Below are 19511 nucleotides of genomic sequence, written 5' to 3' on the forward strand. Positions count from 1 at the left end.
TTCTAGCACCAAGAAATGGAGAACCAGTGTCTGTAGGAACCAGCACTTCTACTCTTCGAACTGCACAATCTCTTGAAGACCCATACTTTCCAGTGGCAAAGCGTTATCTCTGTGCTCCTACAATATCGTCAACTTTCTTGTGGTTACAAGAGGATGCTGTCAAGAAGCTGTCAAAGCTATATTACACAAAACAGCCAGCTTAAATCTTTGCACCAAATACATGCCTAAAGCACCTAAGAGGAAGTTGTTTTCAGATGCTTCTTGATTACTATTCAGTAACAAAAATCTCTGTGGAAAATGAATCGCAGAAAAATACATTTCAAAATTAAATACTTGAAAATGGTCTTCTCTTCCACCTTTCTTCTGGTTCTGAGTTCATCTGTGCTCAGCAGTTCAACGGTATTCCTTTCTTTTAACGCACAAAACATAGCTCATATACTATTGCAACCCTCCTAAAGAAAAGACCTAATCATTCTGACTAAACTGGGAGTATGTTTAAAATAACTTAAAATAGTCCTTTATTATTATTTTTGTTAATAATCCTGATTTACAGCCATGCTCCCATGAGAGGTAGCAGCCATGGAGAAATGCACCAGTTTACAACAGGCACTTTGTTTTGTACGTAAATAGAAATTATCAATCATTTACTTACTTGGGAGAATTAATATTCAATGGGCTACAGTCTGCTGCCCTTCTTTGGCAATATGCTCTGCTACGTCTGAATTAACAGGGTCCTGGAGATTTCTTGGACACTGGAGAATTCTGTTCTGGTATTTTGGAACATTTGCCCTAAGTTTTTCAGGTTTATACCATTCCACTTGGAGGAAAATACTTAAATATTGATTGAGCCAGAGAGGTAAAAAATTCCAGGTAACTTCCATCTACTTTACTAAACAAACACACCACAATTTAATTAAAATAATTATTTTGTAAAGTCTTACAATAACAGCTTACGAATACAAAAATATATATGGATAGGAAACAAAGTTATACTGTTATTTTTGTGTATCTGTTAATAACATATTTCATCTGTGAGTAAGACTGTTTATGATCTCTTCTTTCATTCCCTAGCATTTGATCCTCTGTAAATTAATGTGTTGGTCCTAAGTCTTCTTGACAAGATTTAGGCCAACAAAACTTGCCCTAAATTACTAAGGAGCTTGAGAAGCTTGTTCTTAACTTCCACTATTGCACAACAGGGTAGAGGCAATTCTTATTTTTTTTTATTTTGCTCTATCATGTGCATCAGCAGGGGAGCTCCCTTTTTCATATGCAAACTTGATGCCAAATCCTCCTCTTCCCACCCTGCTTTGTTGAAAAGCAGGAATCTCACAAGGAAAGACTCAGGAAGTGAGCTATTTCAGCTCTCTCTGCAGCAAGATGGTTAAAGCTAATGTCAAATCACAAACACAGAGCAGTTCACTGTGCCTTTTAAGTAGTTCAGCTTGTTTTCTAAGAGGCTGCAATTAGTACGTTGTCCCATGAGGTTACCAAGGAAAGAAGCACAGAAAATCAGCAGATTTATGGATTTTGCCACAGAAGGAACCAATAGGATAATCGAAGCAAGGAGAATAATTCCTTGCCATTATCAATCTGTCCTTAAATTGTCTCCATGCAGCTTGACTCCTACATAAACCAGGTCCCGGACTGAGACAACACTTCTTGCATTATACCTGTGATTTCTGAGATAAAGTGAATCTTTCAGGATACCCAAGCTAGACTTCCTTGAGGCTTTGTGCGTGCCTCCTTCCCGTTTTAACATCAGCTTCCCTTTCCATTTGCCAGACTGGTCCGTGCTTCACTGTGACTCTCAGCTGCAAATCTTGTAAGCCTTCGTTTTGAGCCCAGCCAGGGGAGATGTCTAGTAACAAACTCAGCTGCAGCTCACTGCTGTTCAGCAGCTGCTGCCCAAACAGGCATAGAAATTCTAGGGCAAATGTTAGAGTGGGAGGGAACAAACTTCTCTCTGAACAAAAAGTGAAATCTCATGTAGCTTGTTCTAACAGCTCTTACTGAAGAAGCTCAGGACACAGTGTTTTGTTTCCCCTGCTCTGCCCACAGTAACCTGATACGTTATCTGTAGGCTATTGTCTGTGGGTAGTACATATTCCAATTGTTTGTCTCTGTGTATAAAAATATCTCAGTGTCAATGCAGGAATCACAGACACTACAGGTCAGAGAACATAAGCCAGACTGCTATTAAAAGAGCCTCTGAATCATTTTTGAAGGGGCAAGCTCAGAGCAACAGCTTAACTGAAAAAGCAATTCCTTGTACTCACTACATATCCTTTATCAGAAGGGCCCAAAGGCTCTTCACCCATGTAAAGCAATATGCTAACACAGATTTTCTAGGAATAAACTTGCCTAACAATCTGGTAGAGCAAGAAACAAAGCAAGTTATTACCATACAAAATAAAAGGAACAATACAACTGTCTTGGTTGAACGGTTCAGCAGAACCCTGGAGAGAGATGGAGCCATGGACTCATGCAGATCAGGAACTACCAAGAAATCTGTAAGGTCTTCTTGAGGCAGGGCCTGTTCCTTGAGGGCAATGACACCTCCCCTTAAACCTCACAGCAGGCCTGAGAAGTGCCTGTTGCTGGATACAGATTGCATTGGAACAGGTCTTTGAGAATGACCACAGGCAGAGGGAAAAACCAGGAGCTATCCTCACACAGAGAGCAGGCACAGGAGCAACCACCCTCACGGTTCAGTGCATGCAAAAGGGTGACGTGATCTCTATGGATGGTCTTCTAGAGTTAGGAACAAAACAAAACAAAGCAAAACAACGGCCAGGTTACAAGGAAAACACTCTGGTGTTCCTTAGGGGGTTTGGTGGAAAAAGGTCACATGAGGTGACTGCAAGAGCACCACATTTTAGGTACCCCTGATGTCCACCCTATGGCTAAAAACAGTACCACAAGGATCTGTGCTGTCATCCCTCCATTGTAGCTGCTCGGCAGAGTCCCTAGGCTAGCCACTAGTCACCTACCACTTCAAAAGCTGAGGAAGAGAAAGTCATGCAGGCTAATTTCATAAAGGAGCATTGAAATTAGTCTAGGCCAGACAGGATTGGCATTAGTTTCCCGGGATGTCCTTCTAACCAGGCCAGAGTGTACAAGTGCTGGTTCAGATGTGGAGCACTCACGGCAGAGCACGGCTATCTCCCACATACTTTCAAAAAGCAAGAAGTTGCTAAGGCATTTGTGCTCATTTGTCTCAATTCTAGTAAAATGCAAGAAAGCTTTGGTCAGATTTGTATATTTATCTTTGGAAATCAAACAGACTCAAATCACTGGACCACAGGAAGTGTATATGCAGCCCTAATTCTATAGCTTTCAGAGTACCTTTCCCTACATTTCTTCACCATATAGGACTGGAATGAAACCATTGCTATGGGGGCTCCCCTCCCTCACATCTTTTGAATTATGCAAGCTGCAGCTACAGCTAGGATGAGACAAGCAGCAGCTGAATGAGCTACTGTGTCTCAGAGAGTGAATGTGCTTTTAAAATAGGCATCAAACAGTACTTTGTGCACCATTTATCTTGAATTCTGCACAATCTGGATAAATTATTACTAGTTTTGTAGCATCATTGTAACTTTTTGCTACAAGGAGACCAAAATTCATCATTGTTTTTGAATCTGTGTCACAGGATCAGCAAAAGGGAAGACAGAAGCCGCTTTTCAACTTGAAGAGAGATCATTCTTTTTACTGATTTTCTCTCTCACTTCTCCCATTCATGCTGCCAAGCACTGGTAACAGCAGTGATGACAGACATCTATTGTCCCCAGCAGCAGCCAAGAAGTTCTGAAAAACAAGTCTACATCAGCTGAATTCTCCACCAGATGAAGAATGAGCAGTACACAAACAAATTCACCACTTGAGGAGCTAGACAGTGATATTCTATAAGCCAGGTTCACCCAGCAGCACAGTGGACCAGGGTCCTCTATATCCCCAGCTGCCCATGGGCTAATTCTGAGTGCTAATTCTGAAGCTCTGTACCTTTATACTCTGTATATACATTGTACTCATCTCAATTGTACCTGAGTGTGTGCTAGTAGACAATTAAATAAATTGCATCATTATTTTTTTTTAAAGACTGGAGTAGTTGTTTTCCATAAGGTTTTATTCCAGATAATAAAAATTACTTTGTTGTAATAATAAAGTCAGTTGCATGGTTTGCCTTTGAAGGCAAATGGATTGGAAAATTCTGAGTGGATGTTTCTGCAGAAATTCACACTACAATCTGCAAGTATAAGCTATCTCCATGAAATACTTCTGTCCTTACTATAAATGCATTTACAGTGAGGTTGTAAAAGCTGAAGATGTTGGATGTCTTATGAAGCCAAAACTTATCAGAAAGAAATCAGAAAGCCACCTCAGAAGGTAACCTTTCATTGAAAACCAGAAGATTCCAACCTTTATGGCTGAAGAAGATTGCTTGAAAAGATGGCTCAACAGGACACTGGAAGTTCAGGAACCAGAACTTCAGTTCCCCAAACACCTACACTGGGGTTCACTGCTGATCAAGTGGAGTAGCAGATCTGACCTAATTACTGATCTGGATTTTTTATGCTGCTCTCCCTGGTGTCCTGTGAAGATGGAGCATGAACTAACGTCAAGATTTGAAAGGAAACCTCTAAAGCAGTGTGGCTTCAGCCAGGGAAACCACGGCCGCCAACGAAGATGAAGATGTCATTTCTGATTGACTGCAAACCAGTTTTCTGAAATCCACTAGGTAGGATTTAATTGGCAGTTCACCATCTGGCAAGATGGATGAAAATTAAACCACAAGACTGTGAACTGGCAGATCTTTGTTACAGTCTTTTGTGCTTTAAACATCATTTACCTTTTCATTAACCTCACCTGTCAGCTTACACAACATTAGATTCATCCTGTGTCAACCTGTGGTGAACATACACAAAACAACAAAAATATTTTGTTTGAATTGAGGGAAATGGTAAGAGAATGTAGATATTAGAATAGGATCATGAAGCAGTAGCCTGAAGGAAATCTGAAGATAACCTGAGATAAGGTTATCTCTAAATACTACCACATTCATAAACTTTTTTTTTGAAAAAACGACCCAATTCTTCACATCTACTGCCTTCAGAGATACTGGGATGCCAGAATCCCACGTTCTCACTAATCTGAGTGATAATACTTATCACTTAACACTTTACTCTGGATCTTGAAGGTAACGAAGCAGAATCACTTGTGAGAATAGTGAGAATATCTCACTGTGAGATAGTGTCTCCCAACCCCTGGTGACGAAATGGATTCAGTAAAGGAACACTTGACTTTCAGAAGGCCACAATTTGCTCTACTGGTACCGTTTCCATTCCAAACTTGGGGCAGAAGCACAGACTCAGCCTAACAGAGGATAATCAAGACAGAGGGAGCTCCATAACTGAAGCTGCCTTTTTTCATTTCTGCAACTTCAAATAATTTAATTAAAACTGAATTGTCTCTGGCTCCTATTCAATGGCTTACCATGCACCACTTCCGTCCTTGAACAGACAGAAGAGAGAAAGATGTTATAACCTGGACTACAGCAACCTTGAATTTGCTGATCTTAATACAGGGCAGAGGAGAATCAGCAGGCAGAGTACAAAATGAGCAAAGGCACCAGATAGTATCACGTACAGCTTTGACAATAATGCAAGGCTTTATGTGAAGTTAATGGGGACAGGCTGTGGATGTAACAAGCTAACTTTCAGCTGCTGATTTTTAGCAGGTTTGGCTCTCCCTCGCTGCATTCAGAACAGCACCCATTTCTCCTCTCACTTATTTCAGAACTGAATGCAAAAAAAAAACCAAAACAGTCTCTCCATGACTTAAGACATTTCTTCACAGCCCATGCAGCTCAGAGGAAGCAGAATATACAAGTGCACCTGAAGGTTTGACAGAATCACTTAACAAATATAAGAGAGCCTTTTCTCAAGTGTTGTTCTACATGCTACCAAACATTTGAAGGACCAGTTAGTAGGGGAACCACCCAGAAGTTCTCCATTTTGGCTCTTGTCATTGCATCTCCTTCCAAAGCAACAGTATTTGGCAACATGTTCATTCTTCTCCCCAAAACATCCTTACCTACAACACTCACTTCCCACTAGCAAAGTTGTTCTGCAAAAAGGCAGTGAAATCTATGATCACCACCTTTAAAAACATCAATGCTGTTTACAGAACCGTATTTAAATGAGTACTAAATTATTACCAATGCTATATAGCCCAGGATTAAACTGATATAAGAGTATCAAAGTATGTATGCATATATGCAAACACACACATATGTATGCATATATATAGTACAGATAATTTATTTATGCTGATTGTAGCTAACATGGACTAGAACCTATGGTTCTATTTACCAAAGGTTTTAAAAGTTTAAAACCAAATAATTTTCTGAGTCTTCTATTTTGTGCTGGTGACAACTAAAGATTCATGAGTTTCCTCAGGTTTTTGCTCAGACAGAATGCTTTGATTTTGACATATATTTTATAATGACTGATATTTGTGTAACACCTGAAAGCAAGCCAAGTCCTTAAGAAACACATATGAATCATGAATGGGTTCAGAGACTGCAGTCCAAGTAGAAAACGTAGAAATGAATGGACAAAAAAATGCAATTTAGATTGAGGACTTGTAACAGCAATGACACCTACTGTGTGTTTGAACAGAACTCCATGCAATTTGGAGCTTGTTTTAGCCCTTAGCTTCCTTCAGAAAAGTGCTTCACAGGCTACAATTTCAGGCTCTGTACTTGTGCCTGAAAATTGGTGTTTCAGCTATTTCTCAGAGAATCTAGAACCACCTTGGGGTATGTAAGGTTTGAGACGTCTTTTATCATTTTCTCCTATTAAAAACCTTTTTCTACATTTACTGGAACAGTTCTTCCCTCATACAAAATGTAATGAAAATGCAGTCACCACCCCAAAGGGAACACATCAACATGGTGCTTATGGAAAGTTTAATGTCAAAAGATGCAAATTCATTAGGTATTTCCCAGGCAGTTAAGAAATGAGTGACTGAGACAGCTCTAGAGTGTACCTATGCGGCTGCCAACCATCACACCAAGACGGGGTATAAAGGTGTCACAGTACCCAAGAAATCACAGTGTTGGTTGGAAGAGACCTATGGGTTTCTCCAGTCCAGTTTCTGGCTCAGAGCAGGATCACTGCTAACACCAGATCAGGGCAAAAGAGACTTCAACATTAAGTCTTGTAAATGCAACACAGAAGAGTCTGGAGGACACCAAGCACAGAGATCCTTCACCTTTATGGTGTTAAGTTCCAGGACTGTACTACCCTCCCTGGAAAAAGAAATTCTTCCTGATGCCCAAACTGAATTTTCCAAGATGCAATTTTCTAGCCTTTACCATTTTTCATACCACCTGACAACACCAGGAAGAGTTTGGCTTTGTTTTCCAAAGAAGTTAAAAATTCTTTGTAAAGCCCTTCAAGTAGCTATAGGCTACCATCAGATTGATCCTTTGCCTTTTCTTCACTCAACTAAACCAACCCAGCTCCCTACACCTTTCCTCACAAGACGTGTGCCTCAGGTCCTGACCATCCTGCAGTACACCCCTGGAATCTCTCCAGTCTCTGTACTCTCCCTCTTTAAGTGGGGCCCTACACTGGACACAGTACACTCCAAACAGTGCCAAGCTGAGGGGGAAACAACTTCTAAATATGCTGTCCAAACTCCTTCTAATACGGCCCGAGATGCAGTTTGCCTTACTTGCAACAAGAGTGTGTCCTGGCTGACACTGAACCTGGTGTCTTGAAAACCCTCCTCTGCACACAGTCTTCTCAGATATAATCCTCCTGTACTACAATTTGGAAGCTATTGGGATTCAAATGCACTGACAATGACTTTCAGTTCCCAAAAATCAAAGGTCAAGTCCAAAATCAGGACTATTAAAATGTACACACATTTTGTTTACTGACTTTTTCCCTTATTAGCCTGAAAGCACTTCAGTTTCCATATTTTCTTAACAACATGGGCAAGAAACACTGCAATAAAAGTTGTGATTTCTTCATAACCACAAACTCCAAGAAATTGACTTGATGGAAAGAAGTCCATCATTTGAAAGAAGTCTCATTTTGGGGGTTGGACCCAATGATCTCTCAAGGTCCCTTCCAATCCCTACAATTCTGTGAAGTCTCAAACATTATAAAACTCGTCTCTTGTCTCTAAACTAGAGACATGGACTTGATGGATGGACCACTCACTGGGTAAGGAATTGGCTGGATGGTCACACCCAAAGAGTTGCAGTCAACAGCTCAACACCCAAGTGGAGATCAGTGATGAGTGATGTTCCTCAGGGGTCGGTATTGGGACTGGTGCTGTTTAACATCTTTGCTGGGGACATGGACAGTGGGATGAAGTGCACCCTCAGCAAGTTTGCCGATGACACCAAGCTGTGTGGTGTGGTTGACATGCTGGAGGGAAGGGATGCCATCCAGGGGGACCTGGGCAGCCTTGAGAGGTGGGCCTGTGTGAACCTCATGAGGTTTAACAAAGCCAAGGGCAAGGTCCTGCATCTGGGTCGGGGCAATCCCAGGCACAAGTAAGGGTATGCAAGAGTTTAAACTCAGGCACCAGATACAGGTGCAGGACATTCCTCATTCTCGTAAACACAATCTGGAACTGTTAGAGAAAGGGCTTCTCAACTTCCAGGTCCTCTCTCTAGTCAGGACAGAACTACCGACCTCCCCCAGCATCTGCTTCAATATTGTGGCAGGGGCTAGGAGTGTGCATTCTGCTCTCATCAGCACCGAATGCCCCATATTTTCCCAACTTATCCAGAGCAAACAAGCTCACAGAGGAGTTGCTTCACAGAAGTGTGAGTTGTTTCTTTTCCCCTAGGGCTGCACCCACAACCTCCTTAGCTCTCCCAGGCCCCACCCAGCTATGGCATAGCCTCTTCCCACAGCCACCACCTAATGCACAGTAACTGGTTGTCAGACGCTGTTGTCTCGGTATTTCCAAGTTCAGCCAGCAGGTGCCAAGGAGAGGAATAAACATGCTCAAGGTAGCAGGGTCTTTCCCGGGTTTAATCTCCAAAATAAGAAGATGGCACTATTAAAAACTGCCAAGCATGGTCTGATGCAGTTGGTGAATCAGGGTGTGCAGAACCTTCTCTGAACTTCTCGTTTCTTTGTATTTTCTTGGAATTCTGACCCAGGTAATGGTAACAGTTTACAGCATTTCTGAAATCCTAGGGCAGGCACCACAAGGAAGAAGGTGCACATCTAGAGAAAAAAATGCTGATGCACAGTTGCAAGTAACAGATGAGGGTAGAATCAATTGCGAGAGGCCAAGCTAAGGCCATTGAATCTAAACTTGTTAGCCTACTTATGTTCTCCGAAATCACACTCATATTGACCCACAGGTATATAAAGCTACAAAGTTATGGCCATCTACATGGAGAATAACACCCATCCTTTCAATCTGCAATTCTCAAAACTCTGTGCAAATGAGTTTAAACGGTCCTAACCCTACTGTATACGCAAGGTAACGGAGAAACAGAGGACTTGATTCATACCTCCCATTCTCTAAGGGAACCTTTCTTCTCCAGGATGAACTGAATGTGAAATGGTAATTATTAAGAATGAGAAAACTTCATGCTGAAATAAATGACTGTGGAGAGTTAGGACAAACAAGAATATAGCTCAGAACACTAGTTTGTAATTTGCATAGGTAAGATGGTGGTATGATTACAGGGTTCCTGGACCTGTAAAATGGGCTTGAGATATTATCTTTCCTAAGGGTGTGACAAGAAGCTTTTATTTAATGAAGTCTGTGAATCAAAACAGTTTTAAAATGCATGAGTAGGCCTACGCCTGTGGAAACTCTCCCAACTTAGGTAGAACTTGGAAAGGAAATATAAGAATCTTTTGATCTGGTCAGGAGCATCTTAAAGGAGATGGTAAAGATATGTAGGCTGACTAGGACCAGTATGGCAGGGGGGAGAGGAATAAAGGGACAGAGTTGCAAAAACACTGAATCATAGAAGCTGGAGGTGGCCTCTGGAGATCATCCAGTCCAACTCTGCTGCTCAGGCAGGGTCAGCTAGAGCAAGCTGTTCAGGGCTGTGTCCAGCTGGGTGTCCAGTGTCTCCACAAATGGAGACCATTCCCTCTCCAGGGAATCTGTTCCAATGTTTGACCACCCTCACAGTTAAAAAGTGTTTTCTTGTGTTCAGATAGAATATCATATGTTTCAGTTTGTGCCCACTGCCTCTTGTCCTGTCACTGGGCATCACTGAGAAAAGCCTAGATCCTTCTTCATGTCCATGTCTTCCCTGTACTGAAGAGCTCACAATAGGACTATTCTAGCCAATGCAGAACATTGGGGCTTAATCTCTAGCTTCACACTGAAAGTGTGTCCAAGTGACCAAAGGACAGTACCTGCCTAAAGAAGTACTGTATACAGCCATGTCCTGCAGGTCAGCAAGAAAGAAATGTGATTCACTTCTGTTTTAATGGTTACCTACAGCACCTTGGTTCCCACATCAGTGGAGGTAACTGAGACACCTATGTCCTCAGGGAAATGCAGGATAAAAACCATGGAATTAATGGAATGCACACTAAACATATTATTTACAAAGAAAAGACTTGGATTCCAAGTTTGTATAATCAAAAGAAGATTCTTTAAGTAATCATTCATGCATTTGTTTTTAGTAAAAACCCAATTTAATGCCAGTATTTTTATGTAAAAATATTCTCACAGCAGAGCTCAGAATTCTACTTGTAAACACTTTTTCAATTTGTCCTTGTATCACAGAGAATCTGGAGAAGAAACATGTTTCAAGCCCTCAGAAAGGTCTATAACCATTTTCTTGTGCAGACTCTTTTTGAAAAGGAAAAAAAAAAGCTTTTTTTTAAATTTTAATTTTCAAAAATTTTCATTTATTTTTTTTTTGTTTAAGATCTTTCTGAACTTAAAACCACTATAGATTTTGACTAAGCTATTTCAGAAGAACACCTCTTCAGACAATTTGTAATAGCAATTTTTCAATCCAGTGAAGACCATTTGAGACAATTTTCAAAAGGGGTCTTACTCTGCAGCCCTGACAATGGCTGACACTAAGGTAACACTCAGTTAATCCACAAGCAAATTATATACAGTAGTACACAATACTGACTATGGTTAAACTGCTTATAGCAACAGCAGTAGTTCAAGACCTTAATGAAAGTCACAGCCAGCAAACCTTGTGGAATTTCTAGCCATGCTTTCACATAATTCCCAATTTTTCTGTGCTGAATAGTAATGTGTAAAATACTGAAATGGTTCTGGCCAGAAAAATCCTAGAGACAGAGTTACTCTTGTGCTGATCCTGGAAGGTCATATCCCAGAATCTGCAAAAAGCAGTCGCTTTGGTAGCAGAAGGAGAAAAGGAAGAGAGATTCTGGTAGCCTAGTGCTGGAAGTGGCTGTGGCAGGCCTCAACCCAGAGGAAGCTGCTACAAACATCTTTACATGGTGCTCCCAAGGAAATTACACTTCCTGAATCCAGAACAGTGGTCAGTGAAATGCATACATTCATGGGCTATGCCAGTACTCATTCTGAGGTCTGATGTCTCAGCTTATCTTACTGCATCTTATTCAGGCTCCTCTGTAAGGTGGGATATCCCAGATCCCCATTTGCCAAGATAAAGGAGATTTAACTATATTTGGGTAGTCTAAGCATTATTTCCACTGCACCTGGCCCAGAAATAGCAAGTAATGTGCAATAGAAACTGCATGTCTGCCTTCTAGAGCACAAGCGTAAACCTAATTCTAGGGCTTGCTTGTTTTGAGTGTGGGAAGTCACACTGCTTCTAATTAGACCTTAAGGGTAGGATTTGTGTCCTATATTCAACGCGCTTCTTTAGTAAGTAAACAGAGCTGTATAGAAAGAGCTGAAACATTTACCTCAGCACACTTTATGACCTGGAGTTTCCATGAACCTCCACAATCATAGATTGGATACAGACAATAAAGCCAGCTTTTGGACCCAAACTGACAGTATTATCCCTAAAACACCCCAAAGAGCATTAAATAACTTACCTTTCAAAGACATATCGAATGACAACCAAGATTAGAGCAAAAGGAATACTGAGTAGGAGATCACGAGGCTGAGGATAATGGATGTCTTCAGACTCCTTCATGTCCTCCCAGGTAATTCCTGGGGGGAGCCAGAACTCATGCTGCCATAGCCATTCATTCAGAGCGCGTGCCATCCTGGAAAGAAGAGAGACCAGAATACACTGAGGATAGTCTAGCACATAGCAAACCTGTCAGCACAAGCCAGCGAAGCAGAGGAAGGATTACACCCTAGCTGAGGTTGCATCTGGCTATGAAAGTAGATGAGGTGTGGAATGCATCAATGCCCAAGGACCTGATAAGCTACTCACAGATTTTTATCAGGTGCTCAGTGACTGCAGATTTCTGGCACAGAATCAAAAAAGGCTAACATGGAGAAAAGTGTTCCAAAAATTCAAAAGAGCACACCAGTGTCATGCTCAGCAAGATGTATCAGAAAGTTTTAATCTGAGTACTGTAACCTCTCAGGTTCATAGATCCCTTTCTATAGGAACAACAGCTTGGTATTATGAAGATCTGGCAAGTCTGTTCCAAGGCTGGCTACCAGTTCTCCTTTATATGTACATATCCCTACTTTTTAGTCTTTGATCTTTTGTATTTGTTTGTTTCTATTTACATATTACAATTCCACTGTGCGTGTATGTGTACATCTGTGAGGTAATTAATACTATTCTGAGGCTTGTCCTTTAAAAAAAAAAAAAAAAATCTATATTCTGCTTTACATGATTAAGGAAAGTACTTCCAGGTAAGAATTTTGTGCTAAGTGGTAAATCTCAATGAATCTTAAAGACCATGACTGAAGGTGTGATTTACATATATGATCAGAGAGTTTAGGAGCATAAAAGAGTGAAATGGGTTTACCAAACCATTCAGCATGAAAATACTGCTGCTTGGTAATTCTAGCTCACACACAAACAGGAGCTGCGCTGCTTTCCAACACAGGCTTCTCACTCTGACTGGTAACAACAAATATCCTGAACACAAGTTCTGAATGTAAATCAAACAGACTCTGTGTAGGTACAAACTACGTAAGGGAATTAGATGCCCATTGAGATTATTTTAACAGCACACAGGAAATGCCATCTTACGAAAGCAATGAGAAAAAACATGTAATTTTAACCCGAATATCATAAGACATCTCATGCAGGAGAGGCCCAAACCCTGGCCCATTTTCTGCAAAGAGAATTGCTTAACAGATTGAAAACAAATCATACATTTTATTTTGAAGATACCTTTAATTCAGGATTAGTTCGTTTGTTAGCTAAACTGAAGATATGGCTTATTCCAGAATTTTGGAGAGTCTGAGGGATATCATCTGAAGCACAACCTCCCTTCTTGATTTGGTCTTTCTTATTCAGCTCAGTGTGTCTTCTGATCTGATTATAACAGGGAAGAACAGGACCCTATTTCTTCACATTTGACTCTCATTTCTCCTGAAGTATTCACAGCCAATTCAGTATGATGACAAAATTGATTGCAAATGTATATGTGTATTTGACACAAAGTGTATGCAATTTTCAGAGCATTTAAGATATGCAAAGCAGGAAAACACTTTCCCCTTTTCCACAAGGAAAAAGGAAAAACAACATACTAAAAATGCATTCTCTTCTTCCTCCCTGCATTCCCTGATTTCAGCATCTGATACCTAAATGCACAACACAAAAATGACTCTGAAAAATCTGGAGCCTGCTACCCTGTAGGTGTGTAGCTGAGTAGAAGCAGTATGGCCACAAAAACGATATCCATTCTTGCTGCAGCACCCAACTTCACCAGCACTGAAAAGAACACAGAGTTCTTTTGCCAGATCTCAGTTTGACAATAATCACAGCATTTTCTTTCTCGTGCAGCTTCCAGGACTCTGCAAACTGCTGGCTTTTTCCCAATTCCAGGCCGTTCTCCAGTCTGTCTGTGGAATTGCCCTTCTTCCAGTGCAATGTCTGCACAAAGATCATTGGTTACTTAAAATGAAGATAAACACCTTTTATAGACTCTTCAGAATGTGTTTTAAGAACCTGCCAGTCAAGATGTAACAGATTTTAAAGTGCCTGCCAAATCTCTTGAATCTCTCTGACTCTCTGGGACATAGATTATAAGCTAATTTCCTGCATGAAGGGTGTTTTAAGGTGGGAACAACCTGCTATCCACATCTGTCCCCTTGCCATAGGATGCTTCAGAGATAATTCCCTTTCTGTCTTGCCTTTGATGATTCAGCAAAGGCAGCTGAAGCCAGGACCACAGAAGAGTCACGACAGGATTCACTGTACATTAAAAAGAGAGAAGCTAGTTGAAGTACACCTTTACCGAAAGGGTTAGGCGTTGGAATGGGCTGCCCAGGGAAGTGGTGGAGTCACCATCCCTGGAGGTCTTTAAAAGACGTTTAGATGTTGAACTTAGCGATATGGTTTAGTGGAGGTCTTGTTAGTCTTACGTCAGAGGTTGGACTTGATGATCTTGAGGCCTCTTCCAACCTAGAAATTCTGTGATTCTGTGATTTTAATGCTAGAGAAATCTTTTCAGATTACCTGGTAAACATGCTATTAACTAGCATAGTTCCATTTGGGTGACAAAGATACAAGCCCCTGGGACAGGCTGTCAAATACACTGAACATCAGAGCCTCAGTAAACCAAGTTTTCAGGATGTCCCTAAGTCTCCTTTAGACTGCAAGAATACAGGTTTCTGCACAAAATTCTATAGTTATAGACCAGAAAATGTGTATGTAGAAGCAAACCGTACACATATTAACTTAGCTGGCAATGAATTCAGCATGTTGTCACTATGAAGTGTGGTGATAATGTTCCAAAACAGTTTGTACACTTCAGATAGATACTTGACAGCAGCTAGAAAAGTCAGATAACTTAAGCAAGGTGTCTGAATTAGAAAGAGCTACACAAGGCATGAAAGACACCATCCTCAACAGTGTTGGTAAATGTTCTTAGCTGATAAAAATCTCAGCCGTAGTCAGAAAAAGTAATACATTGGACACATCTTTCAATAATGGGACTCTCTGATATGAAACTGAGTCAAATTTTAAATGGCTTTCCCATCCTCAAAATCCAATTTGACATGCAAAATGTTTCGGTTAAGACACAAGAATTACAAGAGGTGATGGAGGAAAAATAAGCTTTATAAGGCTTCCCTGGAAGTTTTCAAGGACACTTTGGGCAACCTAATCTAGTAGAAAGTATCTCTGTCCATGGCAGGGGGGTTGAACTAGATGATCTTTAAGGTCCCTTCCAACCCAAACCATTCTATGATTCTGTGATTCTAAGGTTAACAAAACAAAGGAAAGTTCAGAATATTTAGCAAGTGGGTTAAGACACAACCATTCAGGTAAGAAGCTGGTATTTCTTTGATTCCAGAAGTGGAACATAATTTCTTGTGATGGGCTTGTACTATTTATATTTTCCAACCATCCTTGTTATGGTTTTCATCCTTTCAGTTGTTACTGATCAGCAGCATAATGGGGGCAAAGGCAGAACAAATGTTCCAAGTATTGCTATGAAGAGAAGTGATAATTTTCTATTGTAATATCTATAGGTCAAAAGATTTACATGTGCCAGCAGCAAATTAAACATTCTGTTATCTTAAAAAAAAAACACAAACATATTTCATGGTGGGAAACAATGAGCTTTTGGATAACATGACGTGTGCTACCAAAAGCAGAACCCTATAGTGGTGCAGTTGTGCTTGAAGTCTGGAAAATAAGTTATTGGTTTCTTCTCTTGGAGCAGGCTAGAGTCACAGGACTAGTTAATGACCTACATACCACACAGATATGAAGAATACTAAAGCTAGGAAGTGTAGTCAGCAAGAGCACAGAGGCCATGCATTTTGAGTTGTCCATGACAATAGTTTCTGGAAAACGCCCTCCTGGGTTTCTCAAACAGCTACCAAGATGCTGTATGACCTCTGGCTGCCCATTATCATAATCACGCAGGACTGTGTTCTCAGAAAAGCTGGGTAGTGTCTGAAAAACATGAGCTAGCAGTTAGTATTAAACACATCCAGCTGTGAATTGTGGTGATACAACTGACCACAGACACTGCACAGCAAAAAGCAGATCTAACAGTTGGCTTATCTTGTCATAACCCGCATGCAGTTTCTAGCATATGGACATAGCGGGCTGCATTTCGTGAAGTTATCTGGTTGGTGGCCAAAAAAGCCTGGGTCTTATAGCTGCAGCTGCTGCATGCCTGCCTGGGGACAAGGCACCCGATTCCTCTACTCCATCCTGGGATGGAGCAGAAAGGTTGAGTTACATCCTTGAAATGGAGTGTAAATTTGTGATAATTTAGTGACATAGCCTGGGAACAGCTTCAGCTTGCAGTTAGATTATTGTAGCTAAGAAGGACATCAGGAATACCCAAGAGAACCCTAGAGAGAAATTACGTTTCGCCCCTTCCTCAGCTCTTCAGAACACATTTCTTCAGTACCACGGGGTTATTCCAAAGGGCAGACAATAGGCATGTTAGGGAAAGATGCTATAATAAGTAGCTTTGCTTTTCTGAGGGTGCTCAAATGGGCATTTTAGAAACACAGCTTTTTTCCAGTCTTCAGCTTTCCAGCTGCCTCTGCTTGAGAACTCAGCCTGTCTAAATTGCAAGAAGTTAAATATGTTGCTTCATATCACAGAATCACAGAATTGTCTAGGTTGGAAGAGACCTCAAGATCATCGAGTCCAACCTCTGACCTAACACTAACAAGTCCTCCACTAAACCAAACTGTATCCTTTTCTATATTTTGTGATGTATAATGGTATCTTCATGATGTATTACACAACCAGGAATTCTCCCTCCAGAACTCTATGTATCTGATAGCAAACACAGGCTTGGTGGAGGACAGCAACATAACTCTGCCAAGTGGGGAATATTTAAAGTAAGTCCTGCAATTTGCTTAGGGGGAATATTCTAAGATTCAAAATACTAAAGAAGTAAACATCCATTATCTAATCTACTCTCATGTGCAAACTACAGTCAGGATCACCTTCTTCAAAGTTTTCTTTATCTCAGCAGCTATCATTATACATCACAAAAATATAGAAGAAGGTACAGTGTGAAGCAACATATTTATATTTTTGCAATTTAGACAGGACAAGTTTTCAAGTTGAGGCAGCTGGGAAGCTGAAGACCATGGTGCTTCTAAAATGCCCACTGAGCGCCCCCAGAAGAGCATCAACTGGCCTACTTCTTTTTCAAAAGTCCTTTACACCTCACAGAACATCCTGTGTTATTAGTTGTAGCTTTGTAATAACATACAGGAGGAAGCCCTCCAGCTCTGAATACAAGAGAAACAAAAAGCTTCTTTTACAAAGAAAAGTTCAGCAAGAACAAAGGAAAAAACAACACTGCAAAACACTCCCCCATACGTGACACTGAACAGATCAGCATTAGGATTTCACAGTGAGCATAAGAGTAAATGCTGAGAAAACAGCATTAAGTTTGAAGTAGAATATGCATGTGAAAATGAAATCAAAAACAGAGGATTATCACAGTTATGCCATGGGGACAGGGAGGGCAAGGCTTAGAACAAGGCTGAGTCTATACCATGACAAGATCAGGCACTCAATATATACATGAACATGGCTCCTTGAAGTCAACACAAGAAGGTCTTGAGGCAACTGGATTTAGCACAGTCCAGCAGCCCTGCCAATTGCATTTACATTGTTAAATCTTACCTTTCTTGATTTTTTCTTTTTAACTTGACACTTCTATCTGAATCTTTAGAGTGACAAAGGTCTCTCCTATCAGGCTGCACTTGAACTGCTGCTGGGAAAGCAGAAATTACTCTGCTTTGCAGGAGGAATGCAACTGCAGTATCTAAGCACCGCAGCAGAGAACAGCACTACAGGGCTCCATGAAATCTGAGCCGTGGATCAGTAACACCACTACACTTAATTCCCGTAGGGATGTATTTATATAGTTTCACTTTCAAAGCTGAACTGTTTGAGAAGCAGCACGGAATCTGGCTAGAAAGGTTACTCCTCGTCTCACAGTTAAAATGGCCAAGCAGGTTTACCCAGAAAGCATAACTGTTGCTTATATCTTCAAAGAGTCATTCTGCTGCTTCCCTTACAGAATCTATTCCCAAGCAAAACATTAGAATATAGCTACATGAATACTCAGATAAATTTGCATATGTGAATACGGGAGATAAGGGTGAGGGAAAAAGAGAGAGAAAAGACTTAAAAATCTTCATAAAGAACAGGGTAATTACCTACCCACTCTGAAGAAAACTAGGTGTAGGTATCTGCTGTCCAGTTTTTAACTGCAGTGTCAAGCTAGATGTTACTGCATTAGCCACCGTTTGGAGGAAGATAATATAAAAATCCATAATAATAAAAAAGAGATTACACTGGAGTTTTTAGTTTGCTTTTTGATCAATATTTCCTCCCCTAAACCCTTCTGCCCCTGCCTTAATGTTTACGCAGCACATACTGGGAACACAGATGCAGTAGTGATTTAGGTCTCTGCTATAGGAATTCTGGCCCAAAATAGCACAGAACTTCCAATTTCTTTAAAGATTCCTAAATACAACTCACAAACTTGTTTCCTCCTCCTCTCTACCTCAGGAAGCAGTTAATCTTAGGAACATCCAAGACTGTGCTGAGTCACTTTCAGCTTTTTGCTATAAGAGGCAAAAATAATATCTTCTTACTGAAGGGTACCAAGACGTATTAGAGGTGTCTCAACATTTTTGCAGCAAATACCTTGGAAGGTTGTTTACTATAGGAATGCCAGTGCTAGTTCCAGCAGCAATGTAGTTTTACTATGGTACTGCACTACTAACAAACCAACTACAATCAAGAATTTAAATGCCATTTGTTTTTGTATTAGCACAGGATTTTACCACGAGCAAGTTCTTCTTACTGTTTATAGAACAGTACTTTTATCTAATCCTTTATTTCTAGGCTAAATAAGTCCATGGCTTCTAATTCTCTCCTAATATAACTAGCCATAGTTGAAAAGACAGAAAACCTTTCCTTGCACATTCCTCTGTTTATGACTAGACTGTGAACAGGATTTCTGAGAGGAGTGTCTAGCTTTAACACCCTCATTTTTAATACAAATTTCTCTTATTAGTCCCCAGATACACAACTATGCACTTTTTACTATTAAATGCCACCTGGCTTCTCTTACTCCGGCTAGGAAGGCCTTCCAGTTCTTGATGATACCGCAGATGGTCTATTGTCCAGAGGTGGATTAGCTGAGTTTGTGGGTGGATAATGCCACAGGTACAAACATCCACCAAGTGCCTCTGGGCCAAGCTGTTTAGGTCTGTCAAGTCTTATTAGCTTAAGTGCAGCATCATGCTAACGACATTGCTGCCAGAAGCAGCACGGGTATTCCTGTAGTAGACTTCCTGGAATAGCCAGTTTTCCTAGGACTTAATTAACCCCCAGCAGCACATTAGTGCCA

General features: G+C 40.7%; 1 protein-coding gene across 3 annotated transcripts in view; it reads right to left on the reverse strand.

Annotated features, from left to right (window-relative positions):
* The window catches only part of CERS4 (ceramide synthase 4), a 55597-nt gene that overhangs the window by 21931 nt on the left and 14155 nt on the right, over window positions 1-19511 (reverse strand). For all 3 annotated transcript variants that reach the window (XM_084498721.1, XM_084498719.1, XM_084498720.1), the window contains exon 3: window positions 12060-12233. In XM_084498721.1, the coding sequence (XP_084354847.1) occupies window positions 12060-12233 (174 nt within the window). The remainder of the gene's footprint in view (window positions 1-12059; window positions 12234-19511) is intronic.

This window comes from Aythya ferina, assembly GCF_964211825.1.
Source record: "Aythya ferina genome assembly, chromosome: 26".
In the NCBI taxonomy this organism is placed as follows: Eukaryota; Metazoa; Chordata; class Aves; order Anseriformes; family Anatidae; genus Aythya; species Aythya ferina.